The sequence below is a fragment of the Varanus komodoensis genome, unplaced genomic scaffold (assembly GCF_004798865.1).
Source record: "Varanus komodoensis strain SLA01 unplaced genomic scaffold, ASM479886v1 scaffold181, whole genome shotgun sequence".
NCBI lineage: Eukaryota > Metazoa > Chordata > Lepidosauria > Squamata > Varanidae > Varanus > Varanus komodoensis.
In genome coordinates, this window is record NW_025335530.1 from 142236 (window position 1) to 168226 (window position 25991).

At 47.7% G+C, this 25991-nt stretch overlaps 1 protein-coding gene and 2 long non-coding RNA genes across 5 annotated transcripts; 1 reads left to right on the forward strand and 2 right to left on the reverse strand.

Annotated features, from left to right (window-relative positions):
• Positions 1–499: 499 nt before the first annotated feature.
• On the reverse strand, positions 500–5536 carry LOC123021739 (heart- and neural crest derivatives-expressed protein 2). Its single transcript, XM_044426777.1, has 2 exons — positions 4937–5536; positions 500–924 (listed from the first exon to the last, which is right to left on the reverse strand). The coding sequence occupies exons 1-2, from the start codon at positions 5534–5536 to the stop codon at positions 826–828; spliced, it is 699 nt and encodes a 232-aa protein (XP_044282712.1). The 3' UTR covers positions 500–825.
• Positions 5537–6415: 879 nt separating this feature from the next.
• Positions 6416–14056, forward strand: LOC123021737. 2 transcript variants are annotated; one of them, XR_006414401.1, is made up of 4 exons: positions 6416–6532; positions 7239–7304; positions 10682–12097; positions 13929–14056. It is a non-coding gene; the product is annotated as an uncharacterized LOC123021737 (long non-coding RNA). The 2 variants fall into 2 exon arrangements; XR_006414400.1 differs by having other exon boundaries at positions 10682–12184; positions 13929–14032.
• Positions 13982–18855, reverse strand: LOC123021736. Of its 2 annotated transcripts, XR_006414399.1 has the most exons (3): positions 18143–18845; positions 17003–18091; positions 13982–14221 (listed from the first exon to the last, which is right to left on the reverse strand). It is a non-coding gene; the product is annotated as an uncharacterized LOC123021736 (long non-coding RNA). The 2 variants fall into 2 exon arrangements; XR_006414398.1 differs by having other exon boundaries at positions 17003–18855.
• Between the last annotated feature and the right edge of the window lie 7136 nt (positions 18856–25991).

The window sequence follows — 25991 nt, forward strand, 5'->3', positions numbered from 1 at the left end:
TTTAGATGTCACCTTGATCATTCCCCTCCAAATATTATGCATACCACAACCTCTCTGTCTCTGTCTCTCGGAGAGATTGTGTTTAAAAAATTTTTTTGAGACATAAAGCGTCAGATTTGCATTTAGTAAAAAAAAAAAAACCCAAACACACAGTGGTTTATTGAATACTTACAGCATTTACACCTTTCAATATTAATTCAACTCCACGGATTATTATAATTATTATTTTAATTTTAGGTTTTGCTTCCTTAGGGAGGACCGAAGTGCACATTAACAAAGAGCTGTTCGAACAATCTCTTCCGACCATTGAGCGACCACAAGGAAAAGGCAGAACAATGAAGTCCCATCTCAGCGCAAGACACAGCAATCTCGGGGAGGGATAGGCGGGGGGGGGGGCGGGGGCGGGGGCGGGACGGGACTGTTTTGATCTGAGCTTCCCATCCACATGTTCATCCAACAGGGCAAGTATTAAACATATACACTTCACATAACACACTAATGCCTTCAAGATTATTATTATTATTATTATTTCGTCCCGTGTGTTCTATACAAACAAAGCAAAATAACATTCATGGGAGGGGGAAAATAACTAGCGAGACCACACGATCCCTTACCACGCCGGAGTTTTCCTCTTCATATATTCAAATATGGAATGCTTTTCTTCCAAAGATCCACATTTTGAAAGGGGAGACTAGGGGAGGGAAATTGCACATAAATAAACCAGACGATTCCAAACAAGAAATAAAAGATGTCCCCAGCTCAGCAACCTCTCCTGAAGTTCCAGCGTCCTCCAAGACATTATTTCCTCCAGTCCTCGCCGCGCTCTCACTGCTTGAGCTCCAAAGCCCACACGTGCTGCGGCCAGCCAGTTCTCCCTTTGGTTTTCTTGTCACTGCTGCTAACTGTGCTTTTCAGAATTTCGTTCTGTTTGGGAAAGGAGGCGAAGAGGAGAAACAAAGAGATTATCGCCCTGCGGTTTCTGGGTCACCTCCTCCCGCCAGCCTCACCTTCGGGGCACAAGGCAGGGAAACATGCCTCGCTCACTTCTGGAGCCGCTTCGCGCGTAGTTCAGGACTGCCCAGCTCTCGCTGAGGCCTCCCGACCGTAGATCGAACCGCAGGCTTTGCCTAACTCTCTCCGGCTGCAGGCGCCCGCAAAGCGGCGTGTGCGCCCTGTGGGGAGGGGGCTTTTCAGTCTTACACAAAAGCTTTTCAGTCTTACGCAGTCTTGCACCTTCTGAACGAGCCTGGGCTGATTCGCAAAGCGCTTGGCGCTGCGGTAGGACCACATACCCCGGAGTACAGAGCACTGAACCCAGGGGAACTTCCGCGTCAACGTGGAGGTAGATGGCAAGCGGGATGGCTCTCTGAAGCGGATCACGAAGAGCGAAGTGCCTTGGAAAGCGAAGCTCTGGGTTCTCCCTCCCTCTCGTTATGAGGGGTATGCCCACGGCTCCGGGTTAAGCGATTTCAGAACCGGCATGATAGAGCCGCAGGTCTGAGCCAAACAGAGCATCAACCGAGCCGCCCGCTCATATTGTGTGTGTGCGCGCACTCATGCGTGTACACACACAAACACACGCACGATGACTCACCAACACCTCCCCTTAAAAACAAAAGCATCTACGGAAACATATTGTAGAGGGACTGTATAATTTCTCCGAATGGCAGGTTCAGACAAATTCCCTGTGACTCTTGCTATGAAATGCATGTATTGTGGAACACACGCCTGAGTCAACATGCAATTTCCCTTCCCATTTTACTTCGCATCCATGCAGTCATTCCCGCCCTCCTCGCAGCACATCTGTATATTATTCACACAAACACTGCATAGAAAACTGATTTCTATAACTTTGTGGATACACGAGCTCCATATGCTTAGCCAAGCTGATTGTAAATGGCTAGATCATGACTAAGAATAAATCTTTGGAAGCTTGGGATGGCGGGGGCTTAATGGGCGGGGGATTCCCCTCTAAGAGCACAGGAAGCCCCTCCTGCAGCCTTCCTGCTTGTCCAAGAAAGTCTGTTCCAAGTCTGTACCACCACCCTCAACGCCACAAATTAAAGAATGGATGGTTGAGCAGGGTATAAAAGGCTTACTCCAAGGCAGATCCCTGAAAAAATTGCGGCGCCCCGATCATAAACACTTCTGCCTCGGAAACCACATTCCATGGGTTTTGGACCTAGCTTAACAGGTTTAGGGCCCAAACTTCACGGACTGAGCCCAAACAGGTATAGGGTGCAAGCTATGCCGGGAAATGTAGGGCCTTTTTTCTGTTTCAACATGCAGAGGACTGCAGCCTTACAATATCCATTGAATAATATTGCATATGAGTGGGATTTGAGCCCCAAAATAATCTTAGTTCCTTTCCTTAGTTCGGTGGGATCTTTTTCTTTTTGTGTATAGTATATACTCAGATTCTTTTTGACCCCAGTCTACAGTGCTCCACCTTTCCTACGGTCACACATTGCACTATTGCATTTCCAAATAGCCCATTGTTTTCAATGGAAGATACTTCCTAAGGCTTAATCTCACTGCCTGAAAAAATGTGTGGAGGTTTAGTTGGGAAAAGAAAATGTATTCCGAGTGTTTGAGTTCAGGATTGTTCGCATGATTAACCATTCTAATGCGAATTGAGATTCAAAGTCCTGCAGAGAATATTGTCTTCCCAGTCATCCTTCTCAAACATATTTAAGGAAGAACATCAGCAGAAAATTTGAGGTTATTATAACCTGGTTTCCCCATGTGATTAATTAGGTTTTACTCTGTAGGTTAATTCTTGGCTTCCAAGAAGATAAAAGGTCGGATATTTTGAATTATTGGTAGAGGAAGGGGCCGCCCCTTAACAGGCATTTGAACGGTAGACTGTATCCTGCATTAAGCGAACTGGTGCGCACACGGAGAGAATCGAGGTCCCTGGATTATCTCCGAAAAGGGGTGATCGTTGGAATTGAGTTGAGATCAGATCTATTGGATCTGAATGCTTCTGCGCGAATGTGTAACTAGGGTTTAGCAAAGCCCTCAGTACTGCAACACATGATTTGCAGATTTCAGCGGCGAGGAAGAAGAAACCCGAACACACCGGCCGGTGTCATAAATCCGAAATCTTGCAACTGGGTCTGCAGTCTGGGATTGCGTCACTGAAATGCCACTGATGTTGTGGGACTGCTTACCCCTCCCCTATCCCAGAAAATGCCTTTTGAGACGATTCATAGCCCCCCCCCGCAAGTTTTTGGACGGAACTCAGGATCTCTGCGGGGCTTTGCCGACTGGGGGATCAATCCACGACTCCCTCATTACAAGGCGTTCCTTTCCTTTTGATTTTAAAGGCAGCGCTGCGAAATTTGTGAGTTGTGGACTGTAAAACTGACAGCTTCATCCACGGACTGGAGCGAGGACATTTCCGGTCCGACCCGAGACTGGGTAAGAGCGAAATCCATGAATTTAATCGGGCATGAATGTTTGTCGTTGACATCCACGGGCCGAAACAAGAGCGAGAACGGCCGGTTGTCTTCCCACTCCCAAGACCGCAGCCACTCGGATCACAAAGAGTTTCTCTCTCCGCCCCCATCCCCACCGCCAGGAGATTCCTCTTTAAGCAGGCCTCTTTGCATTTCCTTGAGATTCCCTGGAAGCGCGTTTAGGATCGAGATGGGCAAGGACGCTCCGGGACTGCTTCGGTCTTACTTGACCTAATGTTTGTTGCGTGGATCCCTGCCTATAATGCCTTCATGGCTGCAGCGATCCTAAAAGCTCTTCCTTCGAAATAGGAGCGCGTTCACCGTCAATGAACGAGGTTTAATTTCCAAGATCATGCGTACCCCAAGAAAGCCTCAAACGAAAACAAACTGCACTAAACTCAGTGGGGAAATTCACCAATTCAGTATTTTTCGAAGGGCCCCTGCAGTTTATACAGCAAATGGTGAAGGCGCAGGGGACGGATATAAACTTCTTCCTTTGATACCGCCCCCTGAGGCCTTCCCTATACTTTCTGATTAATGATTATTAATAACAATGATAATATTAATAATGAGCGGTATAGTAGACCTTCCTTTCAAATAGAGGGGCGTGACTATGTATCTAGAATCGACTAGTTCCCAAACCTATTGTCCTTCCATCTAGAAACATGCGGACCGAAAGGTCGCTGCGAAAGCAAATTACGCGTCGGACAGAGCACTACTGGACAGAACCCCAGCTCGGTTCTGGGGAAAGTAATGGGATTTCTGGGACAAGAGGTCGTGTTTAAACGGGAGTGTGGGAGGCCGGGGACTCCACTGCCTTTAGAATACTTCCCTGGAAATAAGGCCGGCTGAAATCAGTGTCCCAACACAGCCCCTCTCACATTAAACGTCCCCCCGTGAGCGAAGCTGCACGCTCCTCGAGGGCTTGGCACTCGTTCAGTTCACACGGCTCCGGTCCGCGGAACTCGGTTCCAGCGAGGAGCGCTTAGACGCTGCTTTTCCGTGCAACAAGCCCGAGCGCCAAACGCGAGTTCTAGCTCGGCAGTGGAAGATCCCGGCCGCCGTGGATGCTCCAGGGCCTTCCTTCACCGGCCGCGAAATGGGATAAGCCATCCCCGTCGCTTCGCCTCCCCCACCCGCGGCTCCTTTCCCGCGTGGGGCCCTGTCCCGCGCGCCCGGGACCTGCCCTGGCAGCTCCGCCGCGCGTTCCCCACCGGACGGAGGCGGGCCCAGCCGCGGGGAGGAACAGCCCGTCCCCTGCGGTCCCGGGGCGCACCTCCAGGGCTGCGCTCGGTCTCCCAGGCTCGGAGGACGGCGGCCCGAGTCCCTGCGGCGCGCCCTGGAGGAGGCCGGCCTACCCGTCCCCGGCGTCGGGGGCTGCGCGCCGCGCGCCCTCCCCGCTCCTCCTCGCGCCACCCTCCCCGGACCGGCGGCGGCGGCGGCGGCGGCGGGCGGCGGCGGCGAGCACTACTGACCAGCTCCTTCTTCCTCTTGTCCTCCTTGACGTCGGTCTTCTTGATCTCGGCCTTGAAGGCCTCGGCCTCGCCGTTGGCGTCGTCCTTGGCCAGCAGGTCCATGAGGTAGGCGATGTAGCTGGTGGCCAGGCGCAGCGTCTTGATCTTGGAGAGCTTCGTGTCCGCCGGCACGTTGGGGATGCACTCGCGCAGCTCGGCGAAGGCGCTGTTGATGCTCTGAGTCCTGCGCCGCTCCTTGCGGTTGGCCGTGCCGCGGCGCTTGACCGGCCGGGGGCCGCCGCCGCCGCCGCCGCCGCCCCCCAAGCCCGGCGGCCCGCCGCCGCTGCCCGGGGGCGGCACGCCGCCCACGTAGTGGTGCGGGTGCTCCAGGCCCGCCGCGCCGTTGGCGTACTCGGGGCTGTAGGAGAGCGCCATGCTGTAGTCGGGCGGAGACATCTCCGAGGGGTGGCTGCTGATCAGCCAGCCGTGGAAGTAGGGGTTCTCCTCGTGGCTGCAGCGACTGGCGGCGGCGGCGGCGGCAGCGGCGGCGGCGGCGGCGGCGAACGGGTAGCCCTCATGGTGGACCACCGGATGGTGGGGGAAGCCCCCCACCAGGCTCATCGCCGGGCCCCCGGCCGCCCACCACCCCCGATCCTGTCCCCTGGATCTCAGCTCCCGAGAAGACGGGCCCCCGCCTTCGGCTGGCCTTAGCACAGGGCGGTCGCCATGGGGTGGGCGCTGCAGAGTCCCCGGAGCCCTCCGAGGGCAGGATCAGGGCCTCCCTCGGCACTCATGCGGAGCAGCAGGAGCGGGCTGAAGCTGGAAGTAACCACCCAATCCAGCCAGGGCAGGGGGCGCAGCCCCCCTCCCTCAAAAGAGGAGCCCTCCCCCCACGGATAGGTTCGAGCTTCACTGGCTGTCCTTGCTTTGCTTCTTCTCGGCTTTGATGGGGGGAGGGCGAAATAAGTGGGCGCGGAGGGAGGGATGTTTACTTACACCTGCATTTTCTCCGCAAGCCCCCACTCGGCCGAACCGTTTCCCCAAGGTCTGTCCACTTGCTTCTGCTCCCTGCACGGGAAGCGACTCGCTCGCTCGTTATATCATGAAAGATCCCAGCATTTTCCCCTGGCTTAGCGTGGGGGACTAGAACCCACAGAGTCCACCCCTCGGGGAAATCCGAAACTTTCTATTCCTATGGAGGAGCTGCTGAGAAGGATGATGACGACTGTGAAGAAGATGGTGGTGACGAAAAGGGGCAAAAAGAGAGGAATGGAGGAAAAAAACCAGTCGCGTTCAGGATTGCTTTCCAGATTCGGAGGTGCGTAGAGCGCTGGTCGAATTTCCCAGCCTGATCTCCATGTACAGCTACATCTTTAGGGCAGCTCGGGTTAATATATGTCGTCAGAGGTTCTCTCGGCCAATCGGCGACGTCGGGGGCGGGGCTCAGCGCTCTGGGCCATAAAACTTTTTTTTGATCTTCGCGCTGCTAATTGTTCGGCTTCTCTTTTAGGATTGGCTGCCGTTCCTATCCATAATATAATTAAAACAAACGAGGGAAAGGGTCCCCCCCTTCCAGCACCGACAGAGGTTAATGCAAGTATTTAACAATGCTTTGCTGTAAGTATGTCTATGCATGCCGATATTTTGGTTGCTGAAATAGACAGATCGACAGATAGATAATCTAAAATTGCTTATAAATTCGGCTGTACTCTAGATTGCAATAACCTGCATGTATTTCTATAGTGTATGCTGTACTATAAGACCATATTGACTGCCGAAAGTGGTAACAATAGATAATGTGGACGATCAATTTAGTTACATTACATATGTTTACATGCATAATTCTTAAAGAAAAATATTGAAGTGGGACAATATCAGAAAGATTCTTCGAACTGAGATTAGCATTTATTACAGCTTGGAAGTAAACTCCTTTGAAATGAATGAGATGCACTTCCAAGGAAAATGAATTCAGAATCTGAGTGCCACTTAGAAATTATCAGAAATTATCTAACAAAATATTCTTACAGTAGACTATAGTAATGCATTTGCTCCTTTCATCCACTTTGGTCCATTCAGGAAGACTTACAGCCAAGATCTATTGGCTTGTTTATGATTAATCTGGTCTAAAAAGCTTGTTACATGTGGTATATATGGCAAAATTAATGCTCCAAACTAGGAATTGGATGGTGTTGCTTGCAAACCTTTGCTTCTTACAGACACAAACAAATCCATTGCTCAAATGGATGAGAAAGTAATCTTTCAAGAATAATTATGTTTTTCTTTTCCAAAGCAAAATGATGACATCTGAATCCTTTTCTTTCAGTTCTGTGGGTATTCACACGCTCCCTGCCTGAAATAAGTTTCCCTTCGACTTAAGCAGCTCAACAGAGTAAGTAACCAGATCTTATTAACAGCATGTTATGTTATTTTCCCGTTTAGGTTAACAAAGATATAAATATCTCTTTGCATTTTTCTTATTTTGCTATAAAATCACTGCTGCCTATAATAATAGTAATAACTGATCAAAATGCCAAGGCATCATGAAGAAAACAGGTTTCACTTAGGGAGGGGGAGTAATTAAAGAAAGGTTTAAAGGCTGCCCGCTGAAAGCCAAGAGATATAAAAACTTTTGTGCCTGTGAGATGTTGAACACATTCTAACAGGAAAAGGGATTCCAACCTGCTTTTCATTGAGAAATTGGTAACTGGAGGTAAGAAACGGAGCAAAGAGTTTCCTGTTGCCTTCCCCAAAGAAGACTCAATAGCTGGGCATTTTTTTTCCAGCCTTGGCAAGAGGACTGCTGGATTTGGAGTAGATTAACATGCAGTTCCAAAAATTGTGGGGAAATCACGTTAACAAACCCCCCAGACCATGAATCCATGAGTGAAATGGGACTTTACTTCTTGCTGCTTCTTTGGCTTAAACCTGAACACTCACAGTTTGCAGATCTCAGGCACAAGCCCTTCTGAGGAATCCAGGTAAACTTTTCATGGGTACCTGATGCTTGGAGAAGAAATGTAGGGACAAAGTTAAGGGTGTCTTTGGAGCATTCAAAATATGTTGCACTTGGACTGGGAGCATGTTCCATCAAACAGGTTGCCCCTTAAACTCAAGTAAACATCTCTTGGTGAGAAATCTTTCAGATTGGTGCCTGCCATATTTGTCTCAGGAATCTTGTTCCTAATTTGAGGCTAAATCCAGTCTTTGCCATATTTTGAGCAGACCCCTTGAAATCTATGGGATTTAAAGCCTTAATTTAAATCTCATAAATTTCAGTGGATGGGCTCCAACTGTGGCACTGTTTGGATCCAAACCGCATCCTATAATGTGTCACGCTAGAGGATGCTCTTTGCTTAAATAGGCTAGGAATAAAAATAACTGCTTGCAGCTTCATCTTGTAGAGATATTAATGTCATATAAATTGACTTAGTTCAGTTGCAATCAAAGTACAGCCTGGGACTATCTCAGTAAGTTCAGTGGGGCTGTGACTACAGTTGCAGCCTTAAGATCAGAGTGTCAGGAATTGTGTGCCCTGACCGATGATCCTGAGATCAGGGCAAACCCCATTTATCTTACTATTAGAATTTTCTTCAGCCAGTCAAACAGAACTCTTCATATCAGAGTTAGACTTGAGCTTGTGCTGGCACATTCATGAATGGATGCATAGCTCAGTCAAGCAGCAGCAATTTAAATAAAGATCCACATAGCGGAAGTATAATGGATATACAAATAGAATGCATCTGAATATGGTAAAGAAATGTGCAGATCTCTTTCAAGATCTTGGTGCATACAAATCCCAAATTCTCTCCTGGTTAGATATTCTTCTCATACAACGATTAAATATAGTGAGTGGAATTCTAATTATTTACAGCCACATGAGAATTGTGCCATGGTTTTCAATGGAGCTTGGATTGTATTCAATTAATGTGAAGGATGACTGTCAGGAAAGGAGTCCGGATGGGGAAATCAGAGCCTCCCTCGGCAGTCCGGCTAAAGCCAAGCATTCGCTTTAATTCCGATTTCCCGATTAAGCTAATTGGCACCCCGATCCTAAAGGCGTTTACTTGGAAGTAAAACCTGCACTGTTTTCGGTGGTCTTGCAATAAACGTGCTCAATCCAGCTTAATATTGGCTCCCAAATACTACTTTGCAATCCTGAATGCAACCTTCCTGGAGAGCAAGTCCCCTTGAACGAAGCTCGGGGGACTCCCTTCCTCGCGAGGAAATGCCCTTTGTTTTAGGACTGGGATTGCTTGCATTAGGAGCTCAGTCGGACTCTGGGAATCCGGCTGTCCGAGGCTGAGCGGAGCTGCTTGCCGGAGAGCGCGGGGTGGCTGGCGGAGGGGCGAGAACAACCCAGCCGTCTGCTTAATAATGCCCTCGCTTGCAGTCGGATGATACATCCCGCGTTCGTCTATCTGTCCGGAAAGAAATTAGGACTTCTCAGAGGACTGGAGGAAGCGATTTCTTTCGCAAGTATTTTTCGCTCGCAATTAAAACTGGGCTCCCTCGCGCAGCCTTAGGACATGCCCAAGCGCAGGGCGGAAAAACTTCTCAGCGCCAAACCGCTGCAGCTGGTTCCCTCATCTCTTCGGGGAGAAAAGCCCTGGCAAGCAAAGGGCTGAGGAAAGGCGAGCGGAACTCGTGCATCAGAGGGGCAAACTGCAAACGGCTTATTCAGTAGAGGAAGAGGAGAAGGCCATTCCCTTCTCGGTATTCGCAGTCAGGGGCCCTTCACGCACCACTGTCCGTGGGCTTCTTGATTTGCTTTCAGAATGTGTTGCTTTAGTTATCCTGAAACCTCCAGGCAGACTCGTCCGAGCAGGATCGGTCTCCCCGCCCCCAAAGCTACCTCCCGCTTTTGATCCTCTCCTTTGGAAAACTTTCCTTCAATTTACTCCAACTAACCAGTCCCACCCGCCCCCGAATTTCGTATGTGCTTTCCATTCTGTTCAAATCCTAAAAGCCCGAACTGGAAGCCTCAGAAACCAGTAACGCTGACTTCCCACTGAGGCAGACTTTGTGGGTCTGAACAAAATAACAACGGTATTCCGAGTTTTAAAGGATTCGCATTTGGAGTGTTTGCTGTGTGTGCCTGCGTGTGGGATTTCTTAGTTCCATAAACTATTGCTTCTTACAAACCATGAACGGAGTCTCTAGTGCATTCATGGTAGCAGCTCACTGTATAATAAAAAGCCTGTTAAGATGAAATAAAATTTCCTGCACGCATTTAGAGTGCTTAAATTTCACTGAAGCAAATGGCAAAGTTACAGAGCAATCTTCTGCATGTCAGCTCAGAAGTAAGTCTCATTGAGTTCAACCGGGCATCCTGCCAAGTCAGTGGGCACAGGGTGGCATTCTTAAGCAGTTTACCCACCTGTGGGGTCAGAGTCTGGGGGAACTAAATGAATTCTGAGTCCTCTGCTGCGGATAGTTGTGCTCAGGACTGTGTTGCCAACTACTTTCAATTCCAGCTGGTCAGCTTGTTGGAATGAAGGAAGGTCAGTTATGATGTATACACTAAAACGTACACAGTTACAGATTATGAGACAAGATGGGGGAAAGAAGGAGGGCTGGTGAAAAAAGAGAACATTATAAAAGCAACCGAAGAACAGCAGATGAATTCAAAATTAATGATGGTGAAGATAAAGCAGAGGAAGGCAAAAGAGAGGAAGAGCGAAACTAGGTGTCTTTCTTTGAGCAAATCTGATGTCTGCACACCAAATCAATATACCTGTTTATGAGTCTTTATTTCTTGTCTTTCAGAACCCTTTTTGATCCAATGGCTAGCCAAGCCTTGCCTGAAGCTTGGGGTGCTTACAAACTGAGTGCAAAAGTCACCTGAAAGAAGCCCCAGACATTGCTGGCTGGATCTTTCCTGTGGGCCTGGAGAGAGGGAGCCTTGGAGAGAGCCCAGCTGATTATTTGGGCGGGCTGCCCTTCTCCGAGCTGGAAGTCAAAGCGCATCAAGGTGACCCTGCTTCTCTGCGTCCTGGATGTCGGAGTGCTGCTCCCTATCAGAGACTTCTGTGTGCAAGGTGCTGTGCATTTGAAAGTGAAATCCTTCTGCCTTGGCAGTCCCTGCTACCTGCAAATATAGGGTTAGGCTTATATGTTTTACTTTCTAACTTCCCTTAATCCATTTTTATTTTGTTTTAGTCTTTTAAGAAAGGAATTGAAGTTGGGGGAGATACTTTAGTTTCCCTTTAACATTGCAAGATTATATTATATTACAAATAACATGCACAGAAACACACACAATGTATATGAAAGGGACATTGGGTTGTAGGGGAAATGCAGTGTTTTGTAGCTTTTTATTTTTTGGTTTCTTTTACAATTCCAAAGAATGGAAACTTAAAGACTAATAAAATGACACAGGTCAAAGAAGCATGCCACTTTTTTGTATTTTCTGACAAATCAACTCTCATCAGCTTGCTTCAGTCACCTCTGATTTTTAAGGTAGGGATTGACAAATGTGTTTTGATACAATTATTTCAAAGTCTTACAGCAAACAAACAAAAAATGTGTGTGTGGGGGGGATGTACAGGAAAGCAGAAATATATTGTACCATAACAATATTGTTCAGTGCAGCTTTAGCTCTCCAAGATGCAAACCAAGTCCCATTTGCACCCAAAAAACCTTGTGCAAAGCGGTCTTATCCATGCCTATTCAGAAACAAATTCATTCCTTCATTCCTTCATTCCTTCATACTCTGCCCTTCCACCAGGAAAATAGACCCAAGGCGACAATTTCTGCGCCCCCTTTCTCCCACACATGCCTCCTCACCCCTCCCACTTCCAAGCAGCTCACAGATATAATAAAATGAGAGTGACATGTGCAATAGGATTTATGCAGCCACTGCAGCATAATATCCATCTGATAGTTCTGGTTCGCAGTGAGAATAAAAGTTTGTGTTTGGAGGTATAACTGGTCAAACAGAAAAGAGGTTCAGGCACCCGGTCTCCTAATGCAGCCACTGGCTGGTGGCTGTTTTCCCCTCTCACACTCAAATGGAGTTGTCCCTCATGTTTTTGCACCTGGTTTGTCCTTAGAGAATCGTTTGGCCAATGAGCCGGTGAAAGAGCACTCCAGTTTATAAACCGAATCTCCCTGGCACCTAAGATGGCAGTTCTGAGCAAGCCCATTATAGCCACTGGGACCGGAATCCGAGAGTATATGGAGGTGAGCCTCAAGTGCAGTATGCTGGTCGACCCCTCATCCAGAAGAGGCTGAATTGACAGCACTTGAGAAATAAGATCAGTCATTCAGGTATTCATTGGCTTGAAAGTCAACTGCGTGGTCGCCTTAATGAGCCTGTGAATTCTGCTAGAAGGCTCAGAAGGCTGCGTGACCTGTGAGGATTTGCAAGCTGCGGCCAAGGGGTGCGTGTCCTCCCACTTTCACCCGCTCACCCCAGTTGACAGCACTGTGGTTATTTATTGATTTACCAAGATATTTTTTACTCCGCCTCTCTATTGTAATTCCAGTACTCCCCTAGTCCTAAAGTACCTCAGTGCACCCCCCAGTCCTAAAGCTGGAAAAGTATCCCAAGGCTTTCAGTGGAATTTGGCTTGACTTTGTCTCAGGGTTTGGAATGTTTGTGGATAAAGTTCCTTAGAGCAGGTTCTCCTAAACTGCTGCCTGGTGGTTCCTAGTAGCCATATTTATTGATGTGCAGCTTGCTCTTCTCCCAGGTTTCTTTCATTCATTCCAAACGTGGCTTCTTCGGGAGTTCTTTCAGATGACTCCGGATTTACTTCTGATTATTTGGAGAGTGGGGGAGGAATCCGGAAGTGGAACAGCTTCTTCCCCTTAATTCCCAGCTTATCCAGAGTGTTGGATTTAAGATGCTTGCAGGCTTGTGGTTTGCATCCTTACATTTGCTATATTAAACCGATTAGGAGCAATCCAGCGAAAATGGTTGGCCTAAGCCTCCCAGAAATAAGTTCCACTGAAATAGTTGGGAATTACCCCCAAGTCAACTTATGCTTAGGGTAGGCCTAGAGACTGACAGGTTTATTCTTTGAGGGCTGGTATCGTCTTTCTGCCAAGCTTCCCCCTCACTCTCAATTTGAATTATTAATTTATGCAGAAATCAGGGAGTCTTGAAAGCGAGCTGACATCTGGCTGGCTGCATCCTCCCCACCCCCACCTCAGCAGTTCCAGTTACAGAAATTGACCAAGAATAGAAAGGCCTGTTTGTGGGTGGGTGGTAGAAACAACAGGGCAGGCCTTTGCAATACACCGTCAAGGAACTGAAGCTCTTTACTTTTATAGCCTTGCATTTCCCAGCTTTGCCATTCACTAAAAAGCAGGCCTATTTGATGCACAGACTCAAGATGGGTGAGATCAGACTCCATCACCTTGAAATCAGTCCGCACAGTGAACACACACAGTTTCTACATGTCATGGAATTTTGCCTTTTCCTACCTGCTGCCCTCCTGATATTTTGGACTGCAAATCCCATCAGCCCCAGCCAGCATGGTTGATAATCAGGGATGCTGGGAACGGTTATCTCAAGGGTACCAGATTAGGGAAGGCTGCTCTGGTGGAAGTAAGTTTTGTCTTTTTGAAGAATCCTAACAATGTAATACTGTACATGTCTTCTCCCATAGAGGTCAATGGGACTACCTCCTTGGTAAGTGAATATAGACTGCAGCCTAAAAGAGGACAGGCTATTATTGTTTTTGGGATTTTTCTTTCAGATATATGCAGCTCTGACTGCAATGCCATTTTCAAAACAGATGTTATTTATATGGTTTGTTTCTTTCCCTTACTGTTTTGTTGTCATAATGTATGATATATTTTTTAGAACAACATTTCTAAGTTTGCCTTTAGTTTTTTAAAGCCACACCTTGAAAAATGAACAATTCTGTGCTTTTATTGGTATTTGATTCCTTCCCATCTCCATGCCTAATATTCAGAATTTAACAAAAGGTTGAATAGAGGAACCCTGTCAACACCCAAAAACAAACGTGGCATTTAAAGTGTATATTTCATCGGTTTCTTTCAGGGAACTATTCTGGGTATGAATGCTAAAATCAACAGAAATCAGTGAAGCTTGCATCGAATCTCAATCCTAAGAATATTTATTCAGATATAACTTCTGGTTTCACATTCACTAGTACAGGTGTTTTGAGATTACAGCTTTACATTCTGAGAATTGCATCCAAGTAAAGAAATGCAGCATGGGAGACTTCGGCTGGCTGCTGTCCAAGTGCGCACTGGTCGGGAAGTTAACACAAATAGGACTTACTTCTGCGTAAACAGCCATGATGATTGTGGTTGTGCTGGCCATCGACAGCCCTGGAAGAAAACATATTTTCAATTTACCAGCACTTCGTCTGACCAAGAGGAAGCATCAGCCTATGTATTGTCCCAAAGTAAACACATTGCTTTCCAGTAGAATGTACTTCCCTGGGTGCTGTTTCAGGATGGACTGCGCAGTCCCAGTTCGGCCAATGGACTGGAACATCTCCGAGGCGAGTTCCTTGGCTTGGCTGGCTTTTGCCTTGGCAGTCGCCGCCGCCGCCGCCGAGCAGAATGCTGCATCCTTCTGTTTGGGAGCTGCCGCAGAGGTAGTGGGGGAACTAAAGCCCATGTAGAAAGAAACCCCAGAGCGTCCGGCCTGCTTACAGTCATCAGCCGATCTCCGCGAAGGAGATAATCAGACTCTAGCGCAGCCTGGTGCCCTTCAGACCTTTTGGAGGACAACTCCAAACATTCCTGACCTTTACCTTTGCTGACTGCAGAAGACGGGAGGTGAGGTCCCAAACATCCGGAGAGCACCAGGTTGGAGAAGGCACTTTGTAATCTCGATGGACAATACAGCGGAGTGAGCCTGCTTAGAATCGGCCCGTAAGGCAGTGGTTTCAAACGCAGTCAGGGGGACGTGGACTGCTTGCTTAGAGTCTGGGGTTAAAGGACGCCACAAGTTACGGCTCCGTCAGAGTTCTCGGACGCGGGCTTTCTGAAACATGTAAAACAACCCGCTGCCTGCCCTGCGGACCAAAGGAGGGCCCCTTTCTCAGGGGTGATCTCCTTGCGAGGCGCTACCCAGCCCTTTGGGTCAAGAGTCAATGGCACGGGGCTCGCCTGGTGACCTCAGGCCAGTCTGCCTTTCTTAGCCTAACCTGCCTCCCAAGGAGGATAAACTGTAAAGCGGAGGAAATGCAGCCTGCAGCCTCGAGTGCCCTCTGCGAACCAAGGGAGCCGCCCTTGTCCTTGGCTTTCGTGCGTCCAGGATAAAACGGGTGTGGGGGATCCTGTACGCTACCTTGAGCATAGCAGGGAACCGCGGGCTAAGCAATGAAACGATCCCCGGGTAAAGAGGGCATCGCTTCGTCTGTTTCAAGGTCTGCCATAGGATAGCGTAAACATGGAGTATCGGCCCCATTCTAGCACCCGGCTCTAGGCTTATAAGGGCTGATTTTTATTCAGTGCTGGCAGGAACACAGGCAGGTGAGGCAGCCTCTGCGGAGGTGCGCGGCACCGGCTCCTTTGCAGTCCTGGAGACAGTTGCGCACGGCCAGCTTTTATGAAAGCAATACCCCCTTGTGGTTGCAGTGCAAATGGAAGATTGCCTCCACCTTCCTCTGCCAGCGTCACTGCGGCTGTAAGAGCTGCACGGCAGCAGAAATGCTGCCCCCCCCAGCCCCCCCCCCACCCGCACCCCGCTCGTGGCATCTCCTTGGCGCTCAGGTCCTCACGACCCCGGAACTGCAGAAGGCGATAGGGCCGCGACCAGAAAAGGAAGAGAGGGCAATCCTAGCTGGAGCTATCGAATTGCCCCGTGGATCGAACAAGGCCCGGGTGGTGGGATCCAGTGCAAAACGTGGGGAATCGCCAGAGTTGGAGACGGTGTTCTGTGTGGAAATACGGCGAAGCTATTGTTGGCTGGGGATTACGGGAGGTCGGTGGCTGTTAAGCTGTTGGGGAAGGCGCTTTAACATGCATGACATGTTGTCGAGGGAATCATTTCCTCGATTTGGAAAACTTGCCCAGGTGGTTTCACGTTTTATTAGTTGCCTTTAAAGACCGGTCGAGTTTAGGAGTCAGACTACCAAATATGGGGCGCGATTGAGTCAGAAACGAGCATTTTTTCCGTGTTATTTTTTTACAGAATTGCTAAGCACCTGCCTAAATTTCTACCGGAGTTGCCCCGGGTGATTAGCTAGCTCATTTTTAAGTGCATTTGTCTTGTGACGTCAGATGAGGTCAGTCTCTTCTGGATCCAAGCCGGGCTTCTGGAACGTGGGGAACCAAATCCTAAGATAGTCAAATCTCAACGCGTGTTGAATTCATCTGGTCGCTTGCTGAGCGTAGTCCTATGCACGTTTACTCAGAACCAAGTCCCATTGAGTTCAATGGGGCTTATTCCCAGGAAGCCGATCGGGGATTGCAGTTTCAGGACTGGTCTGCCTGCCACAACATAGGATTTTTACCAAGTAAAGTAAGGGGGAAAAAAAGTTGGATTTTAAGCTAAAGTGAACGACTTTTGCAAAAGTTGTGTATAATGCGCAACACTCACACCGTGCCAGAAAGGTGTCGGTGTGCATGTATTTGTATATTCAACCTCCCCTCCTCCCCCCCCTTTCCCTCCCCTTTCCCTCCCTCTGTATCTAAACGTAATTGATCTGGCTGAGTGAGGCCGTTTTGGTAATTTGGATATACCAAGTCTCCAGATAATGACATATAATCAGACTTCAGGTCACTTGGTCATTCTCTCATGACAAACCCCTCCTGCGCTCTCTGATCTGCTTTCAAACTAAATTTCACACAAACAAATAAAGCAAGACAGGAGCAAATTCTTAGAGCACACACACGCCCGGGCATAGAGGGTATTGGGGTGGGGGAGAGGAAGAAATATTAGGAAACTCTGCTAATAGAGCATAGTAAACATGCTCTCTGATGGGTTGGGGGTGGGGGAATATACCGGGTTTAGGAAAGAACATCTTATCATGAAGAGAGTCATTGTGTACAAAAGGCGAAGGGGAAAAATGTTCTGGCTCATGTTAAAAATGACATAAATTAAAATAAAAATAATTACAAACAGAAAATGTCATAACATAAACACAGGGGGCTTACTGGAAAAGCGGGCAGGCAGCAGACGTGTTGGGAGACCTTCCCTTCTCCGCGCTCGCCTGCGCGTCCTCCTTTCCGGCCGCTGGGAGCGAACGGCTGAGCCCGCCGAGCGCAGCCGGGCAGATGCTGCTGGAGACGAAACCCGCATTTATTTTATGTATTCGCAGCTGGTGCGTGTGGAAACTGCCTGCTGGGGGAGCGACTGCCCCTTTGCCCCTCCTCCTCCTCCTCCTCCGACCTGGCCCTGGCCCTGGCCCTGGCCCAAACACACGTAGCGTGTAGAAGCCCAGGCTTCATGTGTGCGGGGAATAAGAATAAGAAAGGAAGTGCGTGGGAGATCGGCACAATCATGGCTACAAACAGCACACTGGGAAAACGGCCTTTGTGGTCCTTTATGGCTGTGGGTGAGATTCTGTACCCCCCACCTCTAAGGAAGCCTCACTGAAAAGAATGGGACTTACTTCGGAGCAGATACGTATAAGACTAGACTCCATGTTACATTGCATACGATTATACCCTATATTGCAGGACTGAAAGCCAGCATGGCACAGTGCTTAGAGTGTTGGTCTGGAAGGGGAGAGATCTGGGTTCAAGTCCCGTCCTGGCCTCGAAGCTCGCGGGATGACTTGGGTTAGTCACTGCCTTTCAGCCTAAGCTACCTCAAAGGGTTGTTCTGAAATAAAATGAGCAGAAGACGATCGTGTAAGTTGCCCTGGGTTCCTTGCGAAAGGGAAAAAGGTGTGATATAAATTGAACAATAGCACTGTGGCGATCCTAAATGCATCTGTTCAGAACTAACCAAGGCTGCGATCAGCGCACAGTTGTCCAGGCACTCATTCAGTGGGGCTTCTTTCTGAGCAGACGCAGTCACATTTGCCTGGAAGTAAGCGCCAGTATATGCAGTACGTGTCACATCTGAATAAGCATCTAAAGGAATGGACTGATACTGCTGCATCCTAGCATGAGTTAACCCGGGAAATAACTCACTTTGTCAGGTGATCATACACCACACAGGGTGCGACAAGGTGAGAAACGAATGGTCCCAAACTGAAATTCGGAATGGCATAGCACCGCCTTTCTCAAGGTGGTGTCCTCCAGATGTGTCAATGGGACTTGAAGTCCTACACATCTGGAGAACACTACCTCCAGGAAGACTGACAACGCATCAGTAATCAAGACTGAGATTACATATATTTATATTCAAAATATTAGATATAAGTGTCCTTACAACATGATTTCTCATGTTGCCTCTTCATTTTGTGTAGAGACTCTTTTCAAATGGTTGTGAATTAAAATTCTAGGGGAATGAAAACTTAAAACGAAACATGCTTTTTGGATTGTGCCTTAATTTAATTTAATAAATCGATAGATGTTCTCATTGCTGACAACGTCTGAGCTCATGTAATTTTACTATTCTGATAACTCTCCCTTTTTGCTCATTACAGCATCTCCACATGGTCCAAACCAGATGGAAGGGGTTTAAACAAAATAGGCATTAAGGGTGTAATCCTTTGCATGATTAAACAGGAAAAAATGCCTCACAATTCCCAATGCTGGGACCTGTTGATTTTTTTTTTCTGTCTACACTTGCACAGGATTGGGTCTTAACTCACTTTGTAACACATGACATCACAATTCTGAGGATACAGCATGGAAAGAAGTCTCATGACTTACAATCACAGATTTAGGGTGCAGACATATACTTTGCTATGGAAAAGCAAATTATAGAAATGAATCCTAAGGTTCATAAGTCTTCCACTACTAGAGGAAAAAGCTGAAACGAAACAATCCTTACAATGTCATGAGCCCACAGCCACAAATAATACAAAAGAGAGATTCGGATGACATACACTGTTCAGGCTGCTAAGTTCCAGAGAATAGCATCCCCACCTGAGGGAGAGCAGGATCAACATGTTCTTGATTGAAATAGACCAGGTTTGCTCCGATAGACAATGCCAGGGCACGCCTATGTCTGCCTGCTCAGAAGCCAGCCCCATCTGATTCAGTGGGACTCACGCCTGGGTAGGTATTAGAGGATTATAAACTTAGTAGGCTGTTCTGCCTGCTTATGTTTGGTTACCCCTGAAAGAGAACCTATTTTGCTCCTACCGGTGAACTGCTTCTGCCAACGCTGACAAGTAAAGAAAGAAGTAGAATTCGGATTGCTGTGGTGGGCCCAGAGAGCTGTGCCCATCGGGTGGTACAGACATGCTTGAGATAAAGAAATATGTAGCAAAGGCCAGGGGAAATCTCTTTTGAATGGCAGTGCATTCAATGCAAAGGCAGAATGACTGTGGTACTTCCCACACCCTGGCTTACAAAACTCCATCCGAAATATTACCGCTTCATATCATATCTGCGCGAACAGCGCAGCCTCAGACTACACTTCCTGTAAATTGAACTACTGTGTCTTGTCAGAGCCAAGGAGCGGCAGGTTTTTTCCGCAGAGAGACGCATGCCTAGTCAGAGATTCTGATAGCGCTTCCCCCGTTTCAACCATTCGAGCAACGTCGAAACCCTAACAGCAGCCCCCTGTGTACGCATCAGGAACAGGTCCCATCGAACTCAATGGGGTTGACTACCCGGCACTTTCCTGTGTCCTGGTGTATTTTGGATTTATGACGCTGTGCGCAGAGTCTCTCTCATCGGATTAGAGCAGTCGGTGGCGCAATCCCTTATCTGCTAATTCAGAAGGAATTCCTATCGAGTTCAGTGGGGTTCCTTCCAAGCACATGGGTACAGCCCAAGGTTTAATGTACATTTACACTGACAGGAAGGTTTAAAAGACTCTAAAGGCCAACCGCGAGGAGGAGGAGGAAGGGGAAAGTTACTCGATTAAAGACTGCGATCCTAAAGACAGCTAGAGGTCAATTCGCGAAATAAAGGATTGTGGATTAGCTGGTTGCACGGAAGCCATTCAAGAGCAAGTAGTCTGAAGAAGCTGGGCACCGAACTACCTTTAGGTGGCAATGCTGCAACCTCACCGGAGAGATCATCCTGTTGCATGTCAATGGGCTTACTTTCCAGTAGAAATGCACTGAGAGATGACGAGGTGTCGGGACTGGTGCGCTGAGCTGCACCGTCTCTGCAGCGGGCCAAGCGCTTGCTTGCCGCTAGAAGAATCCTAAATGGGAATCGATAGTCAGGTTAATCGTCGTAAAACGACACGTTCCGTTTGATCATCCTTCTTATCAGAGCGATAAGCGAACAAAGCCCGCCGTTCCCCTTGATGGATTCAAAATACACTAGGAGACAGGAAAGGGACTTCCGGTGCAACCTTATACCCATTTACCCGGGGCTAAACCCCACTGAACCCCATAGGGCTTGCTTCTGAGTAGATGGATAGACAGAGCATGCTATTAGCGTTCGGACATTCCTGAAATTGTTGGAAAATAAGTCAGGGAGTGAATGACCTCCGACGGGAAAAAGCTCCCAGCACGCATTGGTATAGGACGGAGTGGCTTCTTGGGAAATAACCTCCTTCAAACCGTGTTTCCTTGCCGAGGTGGCGCGAGCATCTTCACAAGATCAGAACTCCTTATTTTGAAGAGTTACTTCGAAATGCTCACCACGGAACTGGCTGCTGCCCTGAGTGGAAGTAAATCAGCAACATACAGTAAAAACGCAGGAGGCATGTTCTAAATAAAGTGACCTCGATTAATTGTTCCAACCCTTTCTCAGCGTTCAGCTGCACCCGCCCTAAGCACTCTGATAAAAACAAGCATCACCCAAACTTCTTAATGATTTCTGTGTTTATTTGTTTTATTATATTTATATAGCCAAGGTGGCTTGCATAGATCTCCTCCTCTTCTCAAGCTTATCCTCACAACAACCCTGTGAGGCAGGTTGGGCTAAGAGTCCATGACTGTCCAGTTGGAAGAAAGACTGTAGTGTCATTTCAACTTTAGCATTGCTGTTATAAACCCTGCTTGGCCCTCCAATACCCACTCCTTGAAAGAATGCCAACCATCTACCAGTAAATCCATCCCTTCACAATAGAAACAGAGTAAGGGAACCTGAATGCAAGATCAAACACTATACTTTTAGGTGAAGAGGTGAGGAGGGATGAGTTTTGTGTTTAAGTTCTTCAGAGACACCCAAGGATGCTTAAACAAATCTGGAAGTATTACCCCTCTAGTACTAGATGTATGGAGACAGGTGAGGTATGGCTACTCATTGGTGTGGGGAATTCTAGGTGTGTACTTCTTTCATCCTACTGGGGCACAGGGAGCTGCCTCCTAAGTCAGACCGTTGGCTCATTACCTCCTGACTTGAGAAGGTCTTGCAGATTCTGGATGGAGAAGAGCTATACTGGAGCTTTTGCAGATTGTATGTTCTACAAGAAACTCTGGCCTTCTCTATATGTCTAAGAAACAGCAATGCGTCTGACGGCAGCCTAAAAACTAAGACTGAAATCCTATACACATTTACCTCACTAAAATGCACATTCACTTACTTTTGAGCGGAAATAGATGGGACTGTGCTAGAAGAAAGTTTATGCCACAGTAAGAGTGCAATCTTACTCTCAAATGAATGATGAAGAATTATACTTCAAACTCTCTGTATATGTTAACATATCTTTAACCCCTTTCCTGGGAGTATGTCCCATTGAACACAATAATACTTATTTCTGAATATAGGATTGCCCCAGAAATGTGTTTAAGGCAGTCTTCTCCAACATGGGACCCTCCAGAGGTGTTGGACTACATCCCCCAGCACCCCCAGCTAGGCACGTCAGGAAGGGAAGGTATCGGGTAGGGCTGCTTTAAGTGGGCGCAAAACACCCAGTTGATTCCGCTGCAGTTAACTCCACAGCTCCCCTCTGACGGGTCTTGTGTATTCCAAAGCAGAGGGAAGGCGTTGAAGTCCAATCCAGATTTTAAAAACCCTTTACATGACCCTCCCGCCCTGATAGGGTCTCAATCTAGACTAGGCATAGATGCTAAACCAAGAATATGGAGCCAGGTATCCTGTCTATATTTTGGACTGCACCTCTCATAATCCCTTCTGGCTGGCGAGGGCTGATGAAAGCTGCAGTCTAAAACATCTGTATGGCACCAAGCTGCCTACCACATGAGAGACACACGCTTGAAGGAATGCCTGCTCTGCTTCTCAGCCAGGCCCCGCGCTCTTCCACACCCTCACGTTATCTAGGCGCGCAAGGAATGAGCACCAGGCTCCTGTTGCTGAGGGCCTGTTAATCCCTCCTGCAGTCTCCACACAGTCAGAAACATTCTCAGGCAGCTGATCCAACTGGGCGGCTTAGCTGGGTCTGTGCGGAGCAGGATCTGAGAGGTGCCCGGTATTGGTTAGTATTCTGCACAAACAAGCGGAGAAGCCCTTTCAGCCAGGAATGTGTCCCTGCAGCCAGTCAAACATTCTTCCCGACACGATCTGAATGTGTGCACTGCACGTAGTGGCCAATGTGCCTGTGTTAGCACATGCCGAGGCATAGTCACTCAGATGGCATCCTGAGTGAACCAACATTTGGGCAGTAATGAGGGAGAGAGGTATTTGCAGTCAAACTGTAACCCAGCATGCTTTGTTTTTGCAATACAAATCCACTGTAGAAATAATCTTATTAAGCCTACTGTATGAAAACTCCCTTAAAATGAATATATCTCTGACCTATTGTAGATCTTGTATTTTCATTAATGATACAGGAAATGGTGTGCATGTATATGTGTAGGGGACTCCCCTATTTTAAGTATCCCTTGCGCAATCCGGCTTAGGTTTTGTATCTGAATTATAGAAATGAGGAAATATACCCCCTCCCCTCCAAAAAAGCCCAATTTATGAACCGTTTAATCCAATACACATTTATTGCACGGAATGCAAAAAGTTGCACGGAATGCAAAAACACTTACTCTCTTGTAAGTGTGTAGGACTAAGCAGGTTCTTGCCAGCTTCAGTTATGCCAAAACACTGCAGCGCTATAAGGACTTACAAGGAGATAGGCCATCCTTGGATACAAAGGTGGAAGTAAGTCCAGGATACAATGGTTCTGGAGTCAGTCTCATTGAACTTGATGATATTTTTGTCTGAGTAGTCATGGAATTGAGCTATTGAAACTAGGCATTTAGATTTCAGCTACAGTGGTTCATCTACAGTGAAAAAAGATTTTTTCTCTTTTAATATAGAAGATTGATTGCAATGGTGATGATTTGTTATTTTAAACTTTGCTGCATTCTACTATTTTTATTGAATGTTTTTTCGTTGCACATCTGATAGAGCAATTCTTATATGAAAATATCAGTCCCTAGAACTCTATTTGAATCTTGTCTGGTTTCAGCAGCATTACTTCCATATAAAATTGGTTAGGACTGCAAATATAGTTTATATAACTCTTGGTGATACTTGCCCAGCCTATCTTCTAATTTTATGCTTGTTATAAAACTAAGCAACATTATTAAGTTGTTCTAACTTTGAAATACAGTGCCCAAGACAAAGGGATCTTTGACAAAGCATCAGTATAGCAGAAAGGATAGGGAAATGGAATAATGAGAAACATAAAGGTAACTGTTTATTATTATAAAGGAGGAAGAGGAAGAAAAAATGCATTGCCTTCTGAATACATTGTTTTTATACTTTTATTCAACACATCAGGTATAGAGCAGTAAATAAATAAAATAATGCAGAAAACAAGATGATAGCAAGGGTAGTGGGATCTTTGCAATAAAGTAGAACAAAAACGACTGTGCCCTGCAGATACGTCAGACTTTCTTCGGAGCTAGGTAGATCAAGAGAATGGGTACCGGGGAAAATAAAGGTGGAGGGCAAGAGGGATGAAGCGTGTTTGGCGGGCAAGCGGGACTTGGCAAGAAGGTGGAGTGCTGTTTTTGGTGAACCCTCGTGGAGTGGAGACGAGATGTTATACTCGAGACGAGAAGGTGGAGGTCTCGTGTTATACTCACGATCAGGCTGGGTTAAAGGGAAGTAAAACAGCAGGTACTTCTGATGAGTAGGCAGTGGATTCCAAACCGCATTAGGCAATCCGTGCAAAAGCATCACAGGGCTGCAGTTTTTCTAAGCCTCCCAGCACAGTCACATTTGTGACGCAGGAGGAAAAAAAGAGCAAGGGCTGGCTGTAATGCAACGATCTCAGCTATGTCTGTCTGTCTGCCTTCCACTGCACACACGCAAGCTGCGCATTGTCTCAGCTGTGCTGTATTTACCAATAAGGAGCTGATGGAGCGCTTTGCATAGGCCCACATTCCGCAAAAACCTTTCCAAGAAGCGGCTTGGTTGGCCGAGGCTAGAAGGGATTGGGAGGAAGAGCGAGCGAGAGAAATGTAAGCGAGTAGAATTGGCAGGAGTGATAAGGCGGAATAAACGGCAGCCATAGGGGTTTTGGCCTCGCTTCGCCAATATACCCCAGCGGAAGAAGAGCCCTTCTCAGGCCGTGCGGGGAAAAGCTTTCTCCCTGGAAGGGGTTAAGGCTCCTCCCCCCCCCCCCCCCCGCGCTTGGACACCTCCTCCCCTTCTTTCCGAGCCCCTGCATGCCGCTGCTTTCCTCTAGAGGTCTCATTAGGGAAGCCCGAGCGGCTATTTTCAACATTTCCTCAATCAAGTGCTGTTAAATATAGCTACACAAACAAATGGGCAGCGAAGGCAACGCAAGAATTTTGTCACTGGCAAGACCCAGCCGAGGTTTCGCTTCTTGTTTGCTTTGTAATTACTGCCTGGCTGCTGGCTCCTTTGCCCTTTGCTCGGCAGTTGCGCCTACCCCGCCCTTCACCCAGCGACCCGTGTTCGCTGCAGCCGGCCAAGCGGCCTACCTCGTGGGCGGGCCTGGTTGTACTGCCGAAGATGCAATCGCCCGCAGAGTTTCCTGGGAGTAAGGCCCGCTGGACTTACTTCTCAGTACACGGGCATAGGACTGCACTGCTGAAAGCCATTCAGTGCTAGCTCCTTAGGAAGCTCTGAGCTGGAAAGAGTGGGGCTCCTTCCGAGGAAATGTGCCTACAATCAGCTTTCCAGGGGTCTTAGAGAGCAGAGGTAGGCAGCTAGTAGCTTTGGACTACCTCTCCCATAAACCCTGACAAGCATGGCTCTTTCTCAGGGACTGTGAGAGCTGCAGTGTAAAAATTCAGGTGCTAGGTTGCCAACTCTTATTACAGGACCTAGGTGTAACATAAATCTTAAGGCTTAAGCTTGTGTATCTTGAAATCATTTGCTCCCTTTCTCAAATGTCTATGGATGGCTATTCCTTCGGGTGCAGCCTCATGCATGTTTAGACAGAAAAATGTTCTACAACTCCTAGCCAGGGCTCAGGAATGCTGAGCCTGTAGGACTTTTTACTGTCTAACCATCACTAGAATTGCATCCAAAGTAATTTAAGGCAATGCACCTTGCATTTTCCCAAGGGCATTCTCCTGTTTGGTAGTTTGTTTGCAGTTCATTAAGCAATATCATGGTTAGGCAAGTTTGGCTCAGAGACTTAATATCCTTATTAAGCCTTAATAGGCCTCCCTGCTTTTGGGAATAATAGTGACTTGCATCGGTCTCTTGCTGCTGTTTCCAGTCTTATCCCCACAACAACAATCCTATGAATAGGTTGTACTGAGTGTATGACTAGCCCAAAGTCAGCCACTTGGCTCCATGGCTGAGCAGGAACTAGAACCCAGATTGCCTGAGTCCCAGTTCTGCATTCTTAACCACCACACTGCACTAACTCTCAATGTATTGCAGTCCTGTATGTCTACTCATCAGAAAGAGGTACTGAGTGAATTTGCGCCAGCTTACAGGCCCCAGTTAACCTGGCCTTGGATAGCCCCTCAAAACCAGTTACTTCAGCATGTGACTCCTCTGCTGGGGCCCCTCCTGCTCATTATACTGAGTGATGTTCTGACTTCTGCCCCTGCAAATCTTGTCCTAATGGCAGCACCACCAGTATGGTGCTACTGTGTGCTGTCAAGTCATCTACTTATGGTGACCCCATGAATGCATGCACTCCAAAATGCATGCATTCACAGCCCTGTTCAGCTCTTAC

What these genes read in the sequence shown, in the direction of transcription:
- LOC123021739 (XM_044426777.1), bottom strand. Translation starts at nt 5,536, where the DNA reads ATGAGCCTGGTGGGGGGCTTCCCCCACCATCCGGTGGTCCACCATGAG. An exon ending in ACAAGAGGAAGAAGGAGCTG is followed by an intron (nt 925 to 4,936) that starts GTCAGTAGTGCT and finishes TTTCCCAAACAG; the next exon opens with AACGAAATTCTGAAAAGCAC.